Source organism: Lindgomyces ingoldianus, assembly GCF_010093535.1.
Source record: "Lindgomyces ingoldianus strain ATCC 200398 unplaced genomic scaffold BDR25scaffold_34, whole genome shotgun sequence".
NCBI classification, from domain to species: Eukaryota; Fungi; Ascomycota; class Dothideomycetes; order Pleosporales; family Lindgomycetaceae; genus Lindgomyces; species Lindgomyces ingoldianus.
In genome coordinates, this window is record NW_022985195.1 from 697,104 (window position 1) to 714,785 (window position 17,682).

The window sequence follows — 17,682 nt, forward strand, 5'->3', positions numbered from 1 at the left end:
TTGATAATCTATATTTAAATTTGAGTCTGACACCCACAAAATGCTTTCCAAGTAATCTCACATGAGGGTTGTATTCGCAAAAACCAGGATGTAGCCACTAAAAGTCGTCCTGTTCTGAATGCAGAAGTAGGCACTGCTGATAGGTATTCTTGGCGAGGAAGACCTTACCCATGACCGCTTTCCCAAAAGCCGTATCTCTGGGTTGAGTCCCTTCCAAATTGGATCCAAAAATTCATCACCCATTTGATTCGGGGCCTAGTGCCTATCCCACCAAGGGTAGCAGCCAGCCCGTTCCCAGCTAATAACTGCGGTGATCTTTCCCTCATGGACGGTATTTTTCTCGATAGTTATATCAGTATGCGTTAGGACGTATAAGCCTCCATCTAAAAAGTTGTCTTTCAGTTGTAGCAATTTCTCCTTGATAAGATTAGCATCTTTAATATCGTGAACTTGGGGGAGTCCATACAGAAGCCCTTTGGAAATATTTCCGAAGTATTTGCATCCAACCGAAACAGGGCATTTACCAGGCGGAATTCTCTTGTGGGGTGGACTGACATCTATCGTTTTTGAGAAACTGGTGAGGTATATTGGCGTAACTTCCCAAGAGCTGTCTTGATCCGGTTCCCGTACTTGCCCTTTCTTTTCAATATACTTAATAATCAAAAGATAGTATATGTCACAGTTAACTAGGACACGCCTCGGACTCTCTCCGGAGAGCCCTCAGGCAGGCCCCCGGCACATATATATCCTTTCTCGTCTATCAATACTATCCTATAACCCTCTTCTGCGCTTCATGCTTCCTGCCTACAGTGCTCTCACAATATATAATTTAAATAATAGTTATATTACATAAAATAAAATACTATATGCTAAACCTCCTAAATTTAATCCCTAGCCATTTAAAAGGGGTTATAGATTTACTAGTTGTCTTTTTTATCCTACGCTTATTTACAGCCTCAGGCGATGATTTAGTATGAGACTCTAGGATCTGGTTCTGTAGCCGGAGGCATTCTTCAAACAATGAGAGAGCGTCACTATTGCGCCCTTGAGACTCCAAGGTGAGTGCGAGGTTTGTCATGCTGATCAACGTATCTGGATGGTCTGCCCCGAGCGTTCGCTTCCTCGTCTCCATCACTTGTGTTTCAAGCCCTTCGGCCTCCTTCCCCCGCTCTTGCTTCCTATATGCTGAAGCTAGGTTGGCCATGCTAGCCAACGTGGCTGGGTGCTCCGCTCCTAGTATTCTCTTTCTTGTATCTAGCACTTGTGCCTCGATATCTTCCGCGTCTTTCCATTGGCCTTGACTTCTGTGGAGGGACGCTAGGTTAACCATGCTATCCAATGTGTCTGGGTGCTCTACCCCTAACACTTTCTTTCTTATTTCTAGCGCTTGAATTTCTAGTGTTTCAGCCTCTTTCCATTTACCTTGATCCATTAATGTTGACGCCAGGTCGGCCATACTAGTTAACGTGTCTGGATGCTCCGCCCCTAATATTCTCTTGCTTACCTCCAGCACTTGTGTCTCAAGTTCTTCAGTGACTTTCCACCGCCCTTGATTTTTGTACAAGAACACTAGGTTGACCATACTGGTCAATGTGTCCGGGTGCTCCGTCCCTAGCATTCTCTTTCTCGCCTCTAGCACCTGTGCCTCGAGATCTTCGGAGTCTTTCCACCGACCTTGACTTCTATACAGAGACGCAAGGTTGGCCATACTGGCCAATGTGTCTGGGTGCTCTGCCCCTAATATTCTCTTTCTTGCATCTAACACTTGTGCCTCGAGTTCTTCAGTCTGCTTCCATCGGCCTTGTTTCCAGTATGTTAGGGCCAGGCTGGCCATGCTTGTTAGCGTGTCTGGATGCTCGCCTCCTAGTACTATCTTTCTCGTCTCTAGCACTTGTGTCTCGAGATCTTCAGTGTCTTTCCACCGCCCTTGATCTCTGTACATGGACGCTAGAGTGACCATGCTGGCCAATGTGTCTGGGTGCTCTGCTCCTAGTGTTCTCTTTCTCGCCCCTAGTACTTGTGCCTGAAGCTCTTCAGTCTGCTTCCATCGGCCTTGATCTTTTAACGTCGACGCTAGGTTGGCCATGCTAACCAGCGTGTCCGGGTGCTCCGCCCCTAACAGTCTCTTGCTCACCTCCAGCACTTGTATCTCGAGATCTTCAGTGTTTTTCCATTGGCCTTGATTCCTGTACAAGGAAGCTAGGCTAATCATGCTGGTTAATGTGTCTGGGTGCTCCGCCCCTAGTATTCTCTTTCTTGCATCTAGAACTTGTGCTTCGAGATCTTCCGCGTCTTTCCACTGGCCCTGATTTCTGTACAGGGACGCTAGGTTGGCCATGCTCGCCAACGTGTTCGGGTGCTCCGCCCCAAGCATTCTCTTTTTCGTATCCAAAATTTGTGTCTCGAGCTCTTCAGTCTGCTTCCATCGGCCTTGTTTCCAGTACGTCATAGCTAGGTTCTTCATACTACTTAGCGTATCTGGATGCCCCTCCCCCAGCACTCTCTTTCTTATTGCCAGAGCTTGTTTTTCTTGTGTTTCAGCCTCTTTCCATCTGCCTTTATCCATTAGCATTAACGCCAGGTCGGCCATGCTAGCCAACGTGTCTGGATGCTCTTCCCCTAGCACTCTCTTGCTCACCTCTAGCACTTGTACCTCGAGATCTTCCGCGTCTTTCCACTGGCCTTGACTTCTGTAGAGGGACGCCAGGTTGGCCATGCAAGCCAACGTGTCTGGGTGTTCTGCCCCTAACACTTTCTTTCTAATCTCTAGCAGTTGCATTTCTAGCGTTTCAGCCTCTTTCCATCTACCTTGATCCCTTAATGTTGACGCCAGGTCAGCCATACTAGCCAATGTGTCCGGATGCTCCGCCCCTAGTATTCTCTTTCTTGCATCTAGCACTTGTGCCTCGAGCTCTTCAGTCTGCTTCCACCGGCCCTGTTTCCAGTACGTTATGGCTAGGTCGGTCATACTGGTCAGCGTGTCTGGATGCTCCGCCCCTAGTGCTCTCTTTCTCGCCTCTAATATTTGTGTCTCTAATTCTTCAGTGTCCTTTGAGTGGCCTAATTTCCAGTAGGTTAACTCTAGACTCTGCATACTGCTCAGCGTGTCTGGATGCTCTGCTCCTAACACTCTCTTTCTCGTCTCCAGGACCTGCATTTCTAGCGATTCAGCCTCTTTCCATCTACCTTGATACCTTAATGTCGACGCCAGGTTTGTTATGCTGTCCAACGTGTCTGGATGCTCTGCCCCTAGCATTCTCTTTCTCGCATCCAACACTTGTATCTCAAGTTCTTCAGTCTGCTTCCACCGGCCTTGTTTCCAGTATGTTAGGGCTAGGTTGGTCATGCTTGTCAACGTGTGCGGATGCTCGCCTCCTAATACTCTTTTTCTTGTCTCCAGCACTTGTGTCTCGAGATCTTCAGTGTCTTTCCACCGGCCTTGATTTCTGTACAGGGACGCCAGGTTGGCCATGCTGGTTAACGTGTCTGGGTGCTCTGCCCCTAGTATTCTCTTCCTCGCATTCAGCACTTGTATCTCAAGTTCTTCAGCTTCCTTCCAGCGGCCTTGTTTCCAGTATGTTAGGGCTAGGTTGGCCATGCTTGCCAGCGTGTGTGGATGCTCGCCTCCTAACACTCTCCTTCTCGCATCCAGCACTTGTGCCTCGAGTTCTTCGGTCTGCTTCCACCGGCCTTGTTCCCAGTATGTTAAAGCTAGGGAGGCCATGCTGGTCAACGTGTCCGGGTGCTCCCCCCCTAACACTCTCTTTCTCGCATCTAGCACTTGTGTCTCGAGCTCTTCAGTGTCTTTCCACCGACCTTGGTTTCTGTACAATGATGCTAGATTAGTCATGCTGGCCAGCGTGACAGGATCCACGGGCCCCAGGACCTCTATACTCGTCTGTATTACCTGCCTCTCAAGCTCTTCAGCCTCCTTGAATCTGCCTTGATCCTCAAAAGCTGACGCTAAATCAGTCATGCTGGTAAGCGTGTCTAAATGTGTTTCCCCTAACACTCGTTTCCTTTTCTCCATCACTAGCTTCAAAAGCTTTTCGGCTTCCTTCCATCGTCCTTGATGATGATAGACCAACGCTAAATTGGCCATGCTAGCCAACGTGCCTTGATTATCTACTCCCAGCAACCTCTTTTTTGTTTCCGTGACTTCCATCAGCCGCTCTTCTGCCTCCATATACCTCCCCTCCCGAAGCAGACACAACCCAACCTTTTCAAACAATGGCAGTTTCACCTCAAAATTATTAAGGAGAACGTCAGAGTCAAGGATATAACGCGCATGAGGTAAGTATGCCTTCCAGATACTCCTGTTTCTGTAGTCATCGGCTGGAAACATATTATTTAGCCGCATACACGCCTTTGTGGTCCATTCTACGAGCAGACCCTCCATCCTCAGCCAGTTTCGAGTCGCAAGATGCACGAGTTGATGGATGTCTAGAGCATGGTCTACTCGCTTGGTGATGAATGAGTATGCACATAGGGTTCCGATAGCCTCAACCATCTCTTTTCTTGACCGCGCCGGTGGTAAAAGCGACTGAGGGATGTCTTTCGGGTCGATGCAGGCCATGAAGGACAGGTATTCTGCCGCCAGCCGGTCGTGACTTCGGATTTGATCGAATGAAACAAGCCAAGTGGTTGCTACGGGATTCTTCATATCCCGGTATCTTCCGTCGTCTTTGAAATCTTCGCTTAGGACTTCGAGTACGTTTTGTTCTCTGTCCTGTAAGAGCGACACGTACTCTGAGAAAGTTATTCCGTTTTTGTCGATATATGCAGCGGCTTGCATAATGGCAAGAGGAAGGAATGTCAGTTGTCTGAGTAGCTTCACCACGGTAGAATCGTCGATTAAAATGTTTCGGTTGGGAAGCGATTGTTGTAGTAGCTGAGTTGCTGCTTGCTCATCCATCTCATTGACTTCGATCAAATTGTGCTGTGCTAGTTCTACCGCGGCCTTTCGACTACGTGTCGTGAACAGTATACATCCAAGGCTACTATTGGGTAGGTAGTCCCTCAGACAACGCAATCCGGTCGTGCTGTCTGGGCAGCAGATCCACATATCTTCATCATCAGCATTGTCAAAGATTAGCAGCCACCGACCCGCGCTTTCCTGGCTGAGGCGCTGCTGCACAAGCTCCCTGACGTTTGCTTGCTTTTCCTCTAGCCCAGGTATTTGGAGCTGCCAACGGATCTGTCGGTATGCTTGCTCGAGACTCTCGGTATTGGTTGCAGGGACCCAAAACACTGAACACTCTGGATACTTGGTCCGGGTCTGATAGGCGAACTCGATTGCAATTTGTGTCTTGCCCACGCCACCAAGGCCGACGAGTGCGACTTTTGGACAACGGCCATCCACGAATAAACTTTCCTGAAGTTTGCCCAGCTGCACGTTGCGGCCAACAAACTTTGGATTTTTTGAGAAAGGGACCAACCAGCGCGGTTTATCAGTTGCTGTACCTTGTGAGATCGAGCGGCACACATTCCTATGCTAATAACTTACTAGTGTGAGACGTAACAAATTCATTTGCTCGATATTCCTACGTGTGGTAAGCAATCCGGCACAAGGCTATCTGCTAGATTACCCTTACATTAATCAAAGACTCAAACCCCGTCTGCGTCTTGCCTGTAACCCGTCAGTCCACCATAGCCACAGAGAACCCTAGGCAAAGTCTTCAATATACACACTTTGCTTCTGCTTGAGATTTCTCGCGCAGTCCTGCACCCGAAAGTACTGTTCAGCCTCGTCGAGATACTCAACTGTCGCCGTTTCAATCGCGCCTTCCTTCTGGTATTCCGCCAACCCAATATCCTGCAGCCCGTGCTGGACATTAAAGCGAAAATACCGCTTATTAAGCAGATGTCCTCTCCAGCGACCTGCAAATTTGGCTGCTGTCTTTTCCGTCTCTGTAGCAAGTTCTGCCAGCGTCTTTGAAAGAAGCTTCCACACCTTATCCTCAATCGGCGCTTTCCCAGGATTCCCAGTACCGATTGAGATAAAGCACTTGACCAGTGGTTTCAGCTCTGCGGTATCTGGACACCAAATCCTGGCAGCCTCGTCTTCTACCTCATCCACTGGGTTGTTTGCGCCCAATGCCCCATCAACAAACGTACGTGCTCCAATTTCGACGGGGTCGAAAAAGCGCGTTGCGGCTGACGTTGCTAAAGCCGCTTCGCAAATTGTTGGGGGAACCTGATTACCGAGCTCCCCAGGGAGACTGTAGCTCCTGAGGCGCGAGATGCCTTTCGTTTCGTGTGCTGTAGTGCAGACAAAGCTAACTCCAAGTCAGCTCAGACTGATGTGCATTATGACCCCATTCTTACACTTTACACCCTCTAGCCTTGCCATCATCCAACGGGTCGTCTTCCGAGACGCCTTCACGACTCGCAAGCACCCTCTTGACAGCGCTTTTCAATGTCTTAGAGGAAAACTGCGCTTTAATGTTGCCCGTTGCGCCTACCCCATACCAGCTGTCCTTGTCCTCGAAAACGGTCTTGACAAGCTCGCGATACGCCGAAATGCACTCGTCTACAGTCATATCGAGCCGTCCGAGCATGATAGCGATGAGACTATTAACCTCAGCATAGTCCTATAAGGAGGGCTACGATGCATACCCGCCTGTGCTTGTGCCACCGATGAGGTCAAACACCTCGGACGGCTTTATAGGAGGGTGCCTACTAGCTGCGTTGCCGTAACGCTCATACGCTAGTTTCACCATCAACTTCTTTAAGATGTACAACGTCGACAACCCGCGGACCCCACCACCGTCCAGTGACAGCAGGCAGAGACCAGTGTCGTCGAGTGGATTTGGCTCTCCGCCATGCTGGATATCCTGCAATTGCTCCATTGATTATCCGCTGTCTCGGTCGCCGTCGCTTCTGTGAGGTCGGCACAGAGAGAAGGGCACGGTTGAAGTGGAAAGGGCCTGGCATGTTGCGCCTGGAAGGAAGGCTGAAATGATGGCTGAGGTGGTGTGGGCGGGGGATGGTGGGCACACATTACTCACTTCCAGCCCGCCACCAAGACATAAAATGTCGGCACTCTTTGTTTCCCAACGTATCTTATACTCGGAGCTATTTTAGCTTTTTTTTTTTTCCTCGGCGCATCATGCCAGTCCCTTTCCGCTTTGACAGCGCTTGTATCGTTCTGCCCCACCTTACACGCGCGAAGCCGACCAAGATGGCAGATAAACAATCAAGCAAGAGCGGGCTACCCTAGGCGGAGAACCAAGCCCTGCTGGAACAACCGGCCAGTGCTTGCTGTCGCTTGATGGTGGCGGGTGGTCTGTTAACACGCCACATTCTGAAGTGGGATCTTCGGGGCTTAACTGAACCAAGCACGTGAGGCGAATCTGCCCGCCTTCAGACTATACGAAGTCTTTGACCTTTTCGTTGGGACATATACCACCATTTCCCGACGCTTAGCCGGCCTCGGGCGCCGTTATGGTTATTATACTAGGTTAGCTTGGGATGGATGCCGTGGGTTACATTTCAGGATACAACATTCTTGTGAAGGCTGTGTTTAAGAACAAGTCAAGTAGGAGCAGCATAGGCAAACTAGCGTTCACGTACCGGTCTGAAGGGCATTGAAAAGTGGACCCACGAGTCGTTTGTGCAGGTGAAGGACACAAGTTTGAAGGTGGGGAAGGTCTTGAACTCAGGCTAACAGCTTGAGGGCCATTGTTGGTTTTCAGGGACGCCTTTTTCGTGGTTGAAATCTGCACACCGCGCTTCGCGATAGCTAAACTTGCATACCCGCGATGAACCTAATAAGCAACACAGTCGCTGTCACCCAATGCTTGCAACCCCAAATGCGCCTGGTATCTCCTTTCGACATACTAACCACAATATACCAAAAAGCAGGCTCCCAGCAATACTAACAATGAGCAAGATAGTGAACGGATTGACCGAAATCCTACTGATAGAGCTGTTGGCATTTCCAGTATTCCTTGTTTGAATATGGCCATTAAGAGCTACTCGAGTTCTTGGAGTCTTGGGCGGCACTAAGGTAAGTTTCGATAAAGTCGTCATACAACCGTTCACCACATTCACTCACGACGCAGAGTCACATGAGACGAGGTCGTCAGATAGATAAAGGACGGATAACTATAACGTGTTCCACCAGTCCACCAGCTTGGCCAAAAACCACCGAAAATGACGAAAATCGCGCCTTCAAATCTCAACTACAGCTAAGCAGAAAGGCTTAAGATTTCAATTTTAGTATTTTATACCCCTTCGAAGATCTATACTGGCGTCTTAGAGCTTATACTCATGCTATTATTAAGATATCAAAGGTAGAGGGCCGAAATCTAGTATCTCAGGAATTACTGTATCCATTCTTATATATACAGTATACTCTAGAGAGGCAAAGAAGACTATACCAGAAACCGAGAAGCGTTCTTTTAGATGTGTATCCAGCCTGGTAGGTGTGGTTGGTCTTACTGAAGAACACTAGCTCTGACGATGTGAAGATTACGTACTGTAAAGTGTCAAAGAACTAAGAGTTTTGCAGGTTTCTGTTATCTCATTGTAATAGGCGTATCCTGCTAAAACAATAATTAAAGCAAAGACTATGCTAAGCATTACAGGGGGCTTGCGAGACAAGTTTCGCAGCTATAAAATCCTGAAGATTTCAGTTACTGATAATAACCACGTGAACAAATACAACTTTGGGGACCTCGGAACCCTCTCATCCTGTCACATAGAAAATAAATGCGATTCTTCTAGGTATTGGTGATTCGCTTCCTGATTGTGTCCACAGGTGTTGTGCCGAAGGGAGCTTGTGTCAGAAAATTGCTTGAATACTTGATGCACGCTGTATTCTCCGTTCTATACGTCTACTATGGTAAAATATATATAATTACAAACGGAGTCAACATGGACGAATGTAGGTGCATGGACGCAGCAGGTAACCGCCGCATCAGCGCTTTTTTCCTTCACTTCATGCTTCAAAGACTGAGACATCTTAGACGCCTTGTTTGAAACATGGCACAACCACAACTCGCTTACATGGGCACCCCTCCAAATCTCTCACCGTCCCCGCTTTCCTTAACATGCGGCGAATGTCGGACTTCCGCCGCAGATTCTATTGGCTTCATGACCTCCTGGTCAGCCTGCTTCAGGCTTGAGACCACTTCCTCCACTTCGATCGGCTTCACGAACTCCTCTTCAGGCATAGCCCCATCTTCCATCCCCTCATCCAAAATCCTACACCGCCTGGCCTCTTCCCAGAATTCCTGCCTCCTCCACATATCCCCCTTAATCCCTCCCTGGGCAACCCCTTCCCCATTACTAACATCTCTAACCACATCTCTCGCGCGCTGGAAATCGCCAGCCTCAGTCAGTGCCCGAACAACAGCCGTCAACGCTGTCCATCCCGGCAGCTTGCCGTGTGCAGACATACGCACCAGAGCTGCCATCATTTTGCCTACTTCCCCGACGGAAGCATAGCCCTCGATAACCCGGTCGAAGAGGATCTTGTCGATGGGTGTGCCGGGTGTTTGCGTGATTTGTAGCCATAGAGAATCAACGGCTGGGATGTTCGGGGGCGATTCTTGGAAGTAGTGTGTGATGAGAGACGTGTAGATTTGCGCACTTGCGATGAGGTTGCGGCTCATCATGTGATCGATGACGGCTCTGACGGCAGAGAAATTACTGTGTAGTTTGAGAAGGCGGTCGACGATGGAGGAGTAGATGTAAGCGTTGAGTTTTATGCCACTCTTTTCAAGCTCCGTGAGGATAGAGATGACCTTGGAGGTTTGTTGCTCTTCGGATAGCCCGCTAAATTGACGGTCATCAAACGCAGAACGAAGCAGCATTGTATAGGTGACAATGTCTGGCTCGATTCCGTCGACTTCCATTTTTTGGAGTAGCTTGGAAGCGGTGTGGTAATCTTCACTGGTGAGGTAGAACTGGATAAGGGTGTTGTACGTATGGGCATCAGGTCTAAGAGCAAATGTGCGGCCCCAAAGTAGGATATTCTGCATCATCTCGGATTTCCGGTTAAAAGGCAGGTTGGGTCGGGGTATGTTGGCGAGGCCAGACAATGCAGCGTTAACTACTTCAATCGTGGGTTTCACGAAAGGATTGGCCTTAGGGGTCGGGGAAGACTTCTTAGCTGAACCCTTCATAGCCTGCTCCCCGGCAAGCCAGCTTTGGCCCATTTCGTCTAAGGCAGCGAAAGCCGCGTTGGTGTTGCGAAGGTACATGAATCCGTGGATCCGCGCAGTCCAGGCATAGATGTCAGGCTGGACGCCGGATCGAAGCATTCTCGTCCACATCTGTTTCATGCCTTCCAAGTCTCGTGCTTTTTCGCAGCCTACGATCATTGCTGTCCACGACTTAACGTCAGGCCTGAGACCGTGTGCTATCATATGATTCCACACCTCAATGGTGCGATCGGGTTCAAAGAGCGCCATGAAACCTGTCAAGAAAGAGTTATATATCTCTGGGGGGATAATCGTCTTATTACCCTTTGGAGTGTACGCTCTAATGACTTCTTCCCATAGATTTCCCAACACGCCTTTGTGGGATTTCTCAAGAATTGCTCGTGAAATGCGCTTGAGGAACTTAGCTTCTCGAGAAGATGCGTTGCTAAAATTCGAAGGCTGGGATACTTCGAAATCTTTCACTCCAAGCACGATTTTGGCTTCGGAAGGCGCAGAACTGATCTGCTTGATAACATCCTTTTGTATTTGTTCCGGTAGTGCTTTGAATTCGTGCGAAGTTTCGATATGCCAGAAAGCAGATCGCATGGAAGCGCCAGCTAGAACATGGACAAGAAGTCGAAGAAACGGCTCATTTTGTGCTCGTAAAGTCTCGTCTAGTTTCGCCGAGAGCTCGTTTCGCTCATTGAAAATATTGAAAACGGCGACGGCGGAAAACGAAAGCCAATTATTAGCCACGAATTTGGGGATATACTGTTGCAAACGTGCCCGGAAGTCTCGTTCTGACGACCCAGCAATCGTAGCTCTGAGCGTTTGAGCATCAGGTATTGACTGCCATACATGTCCCTCGGATTGTAGGGGGACGTCGAGAGTTCCTTTACATTGGAAGAAGAGTTGCCAGACGGACATGAGCTCTGGGAGGACTTTATTCAACTCCCGAGCGTCCGACGCAGCCATCGGTGATTGGCGTAGTACTTGATCCGTAAGGGTGAGGATTGTACTTTTCCAGAAATCAGGACGCATGACACCTATTTCCTCGTACTTTCGCATTAGATTTGTTGGAGTAACTGGTACCTCGGCACCCTCGCACACCTTTCTGACTACAACCTCTAGAAACTTGCGAAACATTCCTCCCTTCAGCAGACGATCGCTCGGGTCTAGTAAGGCAGGACAATCCTTCGAGGTATACGTGTTAAGTATTATTCTCCAGGCTGCTTGAAGATTCCCTGCTTCCATGCGATCATCTATGTAGAATGCACCGGAGACGCCTTGGTGGAGTTTTCGGATTGGGGGTCCTTCTAGTTGTGTAACCTCCAGACCATCCTGGCCCTCTTTTGAATCTTGTCCGAGTTTTTCAGGCTCGGCTTCTTTATTTGGGGGTTTATATCTTGAATAGCGGCCTCCCTGAGAGCGTTCGGGCCGTGCGAATTGAAATGTTTTTGTTGTAGTCGCCCGCCTTATCCGTGCATCCTTCACAGCTTCCGCTTGGGTCGAATTGCCATCATTCGCCTGCGTGGAAGTAGTGTGCTCAGATACTTCCTGTTGTGGCCCGGGGGTCGGTTGCGGGTTGCGCAGGGAGATGAAGGTTGCATTCGGTTGCCATTGGGGGCTCCGCAGGGAAACGGCGCGCTGGAATATATTTTTCCTACATTGTCTGCAAATGTAGGAGCTCATCATGGCTCCCAATGGGAGCTCGGAGATATCACCGACTAGAAATTAGATTAGCAGCCATTCATGCAAAGGAGACTTCAACGTCTTACAAAACAGGCACAAATGGAGTACCGAGACATGCGACAAGATGCCTGAAGTACAAATGCGTTGTTACAACTAAAGTTGGAGATAGTGAAGGTCGAATTTGTGATCTCAGACGATGTTTTCTTGAAACGATAGAGGAGCCCGATATTGTTCTCTAGTCTAACCAGATTCGGACTCGCGTCAACAGCTTCCGCTACATGACGCATGTCGGTGAACACCAACTTAATGTCAGATTCCAGCATCGACACTCACACAGAGTTGCACAAGACTAGTCAGCGGTTCCCTTGTCCAAGAAAGGGCCAATTAGAAGCATAATGACTTCTTTTCAACTGAGAAAGCCGTACACTGCAGAGGAGCTTGCGCAGCTCTATCCGAAAGAATTGGAACTACAGCTTGTGCAGATTGTGTGTTTAACTACGTCTCTTTATCTTTACTCTGAATTCTGGAATGTGTTTCCGAGGAAAGATTTTCTGACCATAAGAGCAGTTACTTCGTCATGGTTTGTGAAACTCTGTATCTGCCACCGGAGAATAATTGCTTATTTACTTTCATGTAGGCGAGCGAAGCCCTGTTTCACCTCGTTTCCAGAATGTGAGACATCAATTCTTCCTCACACAAATTTTTTTGATCATGGAGCTGACAGCATCGTTAGACTGGCCTTCGCCCTTGTAAGTTGCGCTAAATTATCGTTCGGGGCTTCCTTTAAAGATATCTAGATTGGCCGTATTGCAATTCGGCAAGGCAATTGACCAGTGTAGTCATGGCGACCGCGGACTGGTCCAGATGGGATTCGCTCAAGTATCGACGACGAATCGAAACTTTTGGTTTTGATGACAGACCTGGTATGTATTTCTACTATGTCTCTACACTGTATTTCGCGTCTATATGAGTACCAACCCTCGGCAAAAGCATTCCACGCTATAGTCTCTCTTCATATCATCCATCTCTACGTCATCTCTCCCTGGCTGGATTATATTCATAAACCTATATGTGAATCTTCCATATTCACAAGTATTACCTTCTCCAGTACCATCTTCTCAAATATCGTCCTCACACCATCTCTGTTGTCATTAATCCTAAGACTCACTTCTCCTAGTAATCGCATCCGGCCCCAACGGGGAGTTCGATGCTGTCTGGTACAACCCCGCAAACCCCTATTCAAAATCACCCCCCTAACAACCCCCCAGTCAACCAGGTGAGCTCACAGACAAAGGCCGCGAAACCACACTCGCCCTCGGCTCCCGCCTCCGCCACCTCTACATCAACCAACTTCACTTCATGCCACGCCTAATCGCTGACAGTGACATGAGTACGTACCTCCGGGGCAAAAATGCCGAGTTCTCTTTAGTAGTCAGGTTCAGAAGTGATACTTAACCAGCACCCTAGAATTCTGCACAGCTCGAAGGATCTCGTCTCTACCCCAAACCTCCCCATTTATACCCGAACTAACTATACCCCAATCTCCAGTCTACCTCCGCGCAACGCCCATCCCCCGCGCCCTCGAATCCGTCCAACAAGCCTTCTGGGGCCTCTACCCAGCATCCACCCGCACCGCTGACTTCCCCGCCCCGACAATCATAACCCGCACCCCAGCCGATGAAACCCTTTTCCCTAACGACGGCAACTGCCGCCGCTTCGCACACCTGAGCCGTGCCTTCGCTGCCCGCGCTGCCCAGCGCTGGAACGACACAGACGAGATGCATTACCTCTCCCAACTATTCTCAAAATGGATGCCGGGGCACTCGAGGGTGGCTGTGGACTCTCACCCCCGCCTCTCAGGTATCATGGACACGATAAATAGCACCGATGCCCACGGGCCGGCTACAAAACTCCCACCGGAATTCTACGATGCCAAAGCCCGTGGGATCATCGATAGAATTAGTGTCGAGGAGTGGTACGCTGGATACAACGAATCCGCGGAATATCGGACGCTGGGGATTGGTGCTTTGATGGGGGATATCGTATCTCGTATGACCGGTAGCGTGGAGCGGAATGGGAATGATGGAGCTGTGGAAGTAGGGGGAGTGGATGAGGATTTGGAACATAGGAGGGGCGGGGAGATGGAGGTTAGGTTTGCGTTGAGTGGATGTCATGATACGACGCTTGCGGGGGCGTTGACGAGTTTGGGGGCTTTTGGGGGAGAAAGTTGGCCCCCATTTACGAGCCATATTGCTTTTGAGTTGTTCAGGAGGAAGAACGGTGGTGGGGTGATGGATGGCACAAATATATCCCCAGGAGAAGGCGAAGGCCTGGGCCGGAGGTCTGCGTCTACGTCTGCCGAAGACGAAGACGCCAAACAAAGAGCTGATGCGCCTAGTCAAGGATGGTGGGCGAGTCTACTCGGAAGCAGTAATAACACGGCCCCCCCATCCCCCTCCCCCAAAAGCATCGCCCGAAAACACGTATCCACACTCTCCCCGTCACAAAGACAATCACTTCAAAACCACTACGTCAGAATCCGGTACAACGACAAAGTGATGCAAGTCCCGGGGTGTAAACTCGAGGGAAAGCATCTCCCCGGCGATCCTACATTCTGCACTTTAGTAAGTAGTTCACGCAAAGCGTAGACGATTTGCACGTCCTAGTCGGATCGGGGTCGTCACTAACTTAGAGATTAGGAAGCATTTAAATCTATCGTCGATTCCTACACCCCCAAAAACTGGAAACATTCGTGTGCGTCTAATATCGATGCGCCATCATTCCCAGAGAAGCCTGAAATGGCGGGATATGAATAAGAGGTAGAGTAGGGGTGTAGTGCGTGTACTGCAAATGAAACGAAAACTACATGCATACAAGGAGCCTAACGGCGGAGATACATAGATCAGATCGGTGTTAGAAGAGCGAAAGAGATAGACTGCAACAACGGTTTGCATATGAAGTCATTTTGTAAACTGCTTAATATATTACGGAGTTATTCTCTACGTACGCACGCACGTACAGATGCATTTCAATGGCTGACATGACATGACATAAACTGCCATTGCATTCCTTTCATCCTTCCCTCCTCAATCTAACTGTTCCCCTATTCGAAGAAACCAGTAGTTACTTCTGCCACTCTGTTCCATCAAAGCGATTATCAGCTACAGCATCACCGATCCCTGTTTAAATCCATCGTCATTTTCTTTTAACACAAAAGTCCAGAAAAAGATCCATTCCTCCCATAGAAAAATCCCGGATGAATCAGATGGTTAAGATGCAATTTCCAGCACCTACGCACGCCGTGAAGAACGCCGCCGCTGATGTAAAGGTGATAGAAGAAGGAAAGGGAAAAAAAAGTACAAGAAAACCCACAAAGACGTGCTTGGGAGGTCGGGTTGAATGAAGCCCGCCTGCACTCTCAGCTTGTGGGTATGGGTATGGGTATGGGGATGGGGTTGAAAGTTTGTGAAAAACCTAAATGTGGAACCAACAACTCCACCACCTTCTTCAATGATGTAGGGTGCAGGTTTGGGGAAACTTAGCTCTTCAACGCGGCCCCGCCGATATCGAAGGCCGACTCCTATCCCTGCTGGGCTCATTTTCATTCTCCGTGTTCTTCAACCTCGCCTTGATCTGCACGAGCGTCTTCTTCTCCTTTCCATCAAGCTCGAGCACGTGTATGACATCGCGCATCTGGATGCCTTTCCCGATCGGTCCCTGCTCAAACGCATCTCCAAAAGTGCGTTTCCTTGCAATAAGACCGCGATCAATGCCTTGCGGTTGCGGAGCCGGGGTAGCTGTGCCACTTGCGCCGCCAACAGAGGTGTTGAGACGGGGTGTTGAAGTGCCGGAGCCAAGCCCGCCTCCTCCCCCTCCGCCTCCTCCGCCTGTCATCCAGGAATATTTCTTTTTGCCAAATCCGAGAGCCATGCTGGCGGTTTCATTGGCTTTGCGATGGAGCACTTCTTCTGTTTGGCCGATCTTGGCTATGCGATCTCGTTCCTTCTTGGTCATCTTTTCGGGGATGGTGAGGGTCGGTGGTGGTGCCGCCTCTGCGGGTGTCGAGGTGGATGCCCGTAGACGTTTTTGCCGCCTGGCAATCCGCTCTTCTTCGAACTTTCTGTCTTCGGCTGCTCTCCGCTTTAGCCCGGCTGCGACGTGATTGGTGAAAGCAACCGTAGGCAGCGGTGTCGGGGGCGCGTCAGTCGGTGGGGTGGGTAATCGGGCTGTATTCGGGTCTGATCATGCTGTAAGTACCGCAAAAGCCTGGAGACGACCGCCGGCAAAACTTACGCTTCAGGACAGTCATAGGGCTGACGGCACTATCTGGAGCCTCCCACGTAGTCTTGGATAGATTGTTTGGGACTGCAGTAGTCGGCTTGACATCTCCATTTGTGGCGGCAATCTCGACTAGGTTAGGAGGTACGACACCATGAGAGGTGCTCTGGCGGCCTCTGCTCAAGGCAGTTGCGTCTTCTAAGACGGTCCGTATGCGCTCCTCAGCAGCCAGTGTAAGCAGCGTGAGAACTTCAACAAAGCTGGCCTCTCTGTTCAGAAGGCTGTCAGCCTCCAGCCTTGTAATAGATTCTCCGTTTGCGCCTTGCATTGTGGTTCTCGTCACGTTTTGCGGAGCTTGCGGAATTTTGTCGAAGAGACCTAAACAGCAATTAGTGCAGTTCATTGGGTGCACGAAGCAAAACGCAGTCGATGAGCAGTATTCCACGCATACCTTCCAGATTGACGCTGATACCGTGTTCGTATGCCCTGTCAGCAACCTTCCGGCGGACGACATTTGCTTGGAGGAAAGGGTCATTAAGGGGCGACTGGGTTTGTTCGGCGAGCGCCCTAGCAGCGCGTTCGTGCTTCTGCCTAAGTTCTGCTTCCTGCTCCTCCTGTGACACGGGCTGGCTCAATGGTCCTGTTCCTTGGAACGCGCCATGACCCGCTGCCTGTTGTGACCACTGGTTGAAACTCCCATGCGGCGAAATCGTGGAGGAAGTCTGCGAATTGAACGAGTTCCCGTATGACCGGTGACCAAGCAGATTTTCCTCCTCGGCGCGGAGATCGATACCAGACCCGGTCAGGACGTCACTGATATTATTGACGTCCATGTCCCGCGGGTTCGCCTTCTCCAGCTCTGCAGTATCCTGTGACTTGCTGTAGGGGACCCTTGGCGGCGGCATAGAGCCGTGAATGGGTCTTGGATCCATGTTATTCGCCTGCTGGTAAGGCTGAGGTTGGTGGAAGGACTGCTGAGGCTGGACATGGGCGGGGGTTCCGGGGTGGGACAAGTATTGGCCGGGGGGCGGGGAGGTAGCATAAGGCGACTGGGGATACGGTGAAGGGTACGGCGAAGGCGGATTTGGGGAGAGGCGCTGTCGCTTGTTTGGCGGCATACCGCCCATATTTGGCGACATAGCACCTGGCGAATGCTGGTACGGGGAGGGGGAGTAGGTGCGCTGGGGTTGCTGTTGTGTCTGCACCGGTGGCAGGCTGCTCATCTGCTGGGCATACTGGGTCTGGTATGGGTGCGCCATGGTGGAAGCGAAGAGAGACAAGAGCGCGGAGAGGGCGACGGTGTCTGGGCTAGGAGGTAGCAGGGACGAGGGAGGAGGGAAGAGGGAGGAGGAGGGAGCTGCTCAGGCTCTCGCGCGGCCTATTGGGGTGTCATGGACGGGTCGAGGCTGCCAGAATGGGCGACCGTGACAGGGCGATTGGGGCTAGATCGAGATGGACGTGGAAAGGGAAGCGGCGATGGGGTCTGCGGTGGGAGGCGGTTTCTGAAAGCGTCGTGTTGTGGTGAAGTTCGCGAGGCACGAGGAAATGACGATCGGGGCGT

At 50.2% G+C, this 17,682-nt stretch overlaps 4 protein-coding genes across 4 annotated transcripts; 1 reads left to right on the top strand and 3 right to left on the bottom strand.

The window, feature by feature from the left end:
- Nucleotides 1–862: 862 nt before the first annotated feature.
- BDR25DRAFT_345635 (uncharacterized protein) lies at nucleotides 863–7,042 on the bottom strand (the record flags this gene model as incomplete). Its single annotated transcript, XM_033694068.1, has 6 exons — nucleotides 6,619–7,042; nucleotides 6,328–6,573; nucleotides 5,692–6,278; nucleotides 5,595–5,629; nucleotides 5,507–5,543; nucleotides 863–5,457 (listed from the first exon to the last, which is right to left on the bottom strand). The coding sequence occupies exons 1-6, from the start codon at nucleotides 6,849–6,851 to the stop codon at nucleotides 863–865; spliced, it is 5,733 nt and encodes a 1,910-aa protein (XP_033543284.1). The 5' UTR covers nucleotides 6,852–7,042.
- A 1,954-nt stretch (nucleotides 7,043–8,996) lies between these two features.
- BDR25DRAFT_78379 (uncharacterized protein) lies at nucleotides 8,997–12,027 on the bottom strand. Its single transcript, XM_033699038.1, has 2 exons — nucleotides 11,930–12,027; nucleotides 8,997–11,878 (listed from the first exon to the last, which is right to left on the bottom strand). The coding sequence occupies exon 2, from the start codon at nucleotides 11,844–11,846 to the stop codon at nucleotides 9,009–9,011; it is 2,838 nt and encodes a 945-aa protein (XP_033543285.1). The 5' UTR covers nucleotides 11,847–11,878; nucleotides 11,930–12,027; the 3' UTR covers nucleotides 8,997–9,008.
- A 211-nt stretch (nucleotides 12,028–12,238) lies between these two features.
- On the top strand, nucleotides 12,239–14,788 carry BDR25DRAFT_336588 (phosphoglycerate mutase-like protein; the record flags this gene model as incomplete). The annotated part of the gene is made up of 6 exons (XM_033693114.1): nucleotides 12,239–12,332; nucleotides 12,641–12,766; nucleotides 13,021–13,060; nucleotides 13,112–13,233; nucleotides 13,392–14,467; nucleotides 14,543–14,788. 6 exons carry the CDS (start codon nucleotides 12,239–12,241, stop codon nucleotides 14,657–14,659), a joined length of 1,575 nt encoding a protein of 524 aa, XP_033543286.1. The 3' UTR covers nucleotides 14,660–14,788.
- Nucleotides 14,789–14,912: 124 nt separating this feature from the next.
- Nucleotides 14,913–17,624, bottom strand: BDR25DRAFT_269022 (uncharacterized protein). The gene is made up of 3 exons (XM_033687143.1): nucleotides 16,573–17,624; nucleotides 16,137–16,499; nucleotides 14,913–16,081 (listed from the first exon to the last, which is right to left on the bottom strand). Exons 1-3 carry the CDS (start codon nucleotides 17,378–17,380, stop codon nucleotides 15,390–15,392), a joined length of 1,863 nt encoding a protein of 620 aa, XP_033543287.1. The 5' UTR covers nucleotides 17,381–17,624; the 3' UTR covers nucleotides 14,913–15,389.
- Nucleotides 17,625–17,682: the final 58 nt, after the last annotated feature.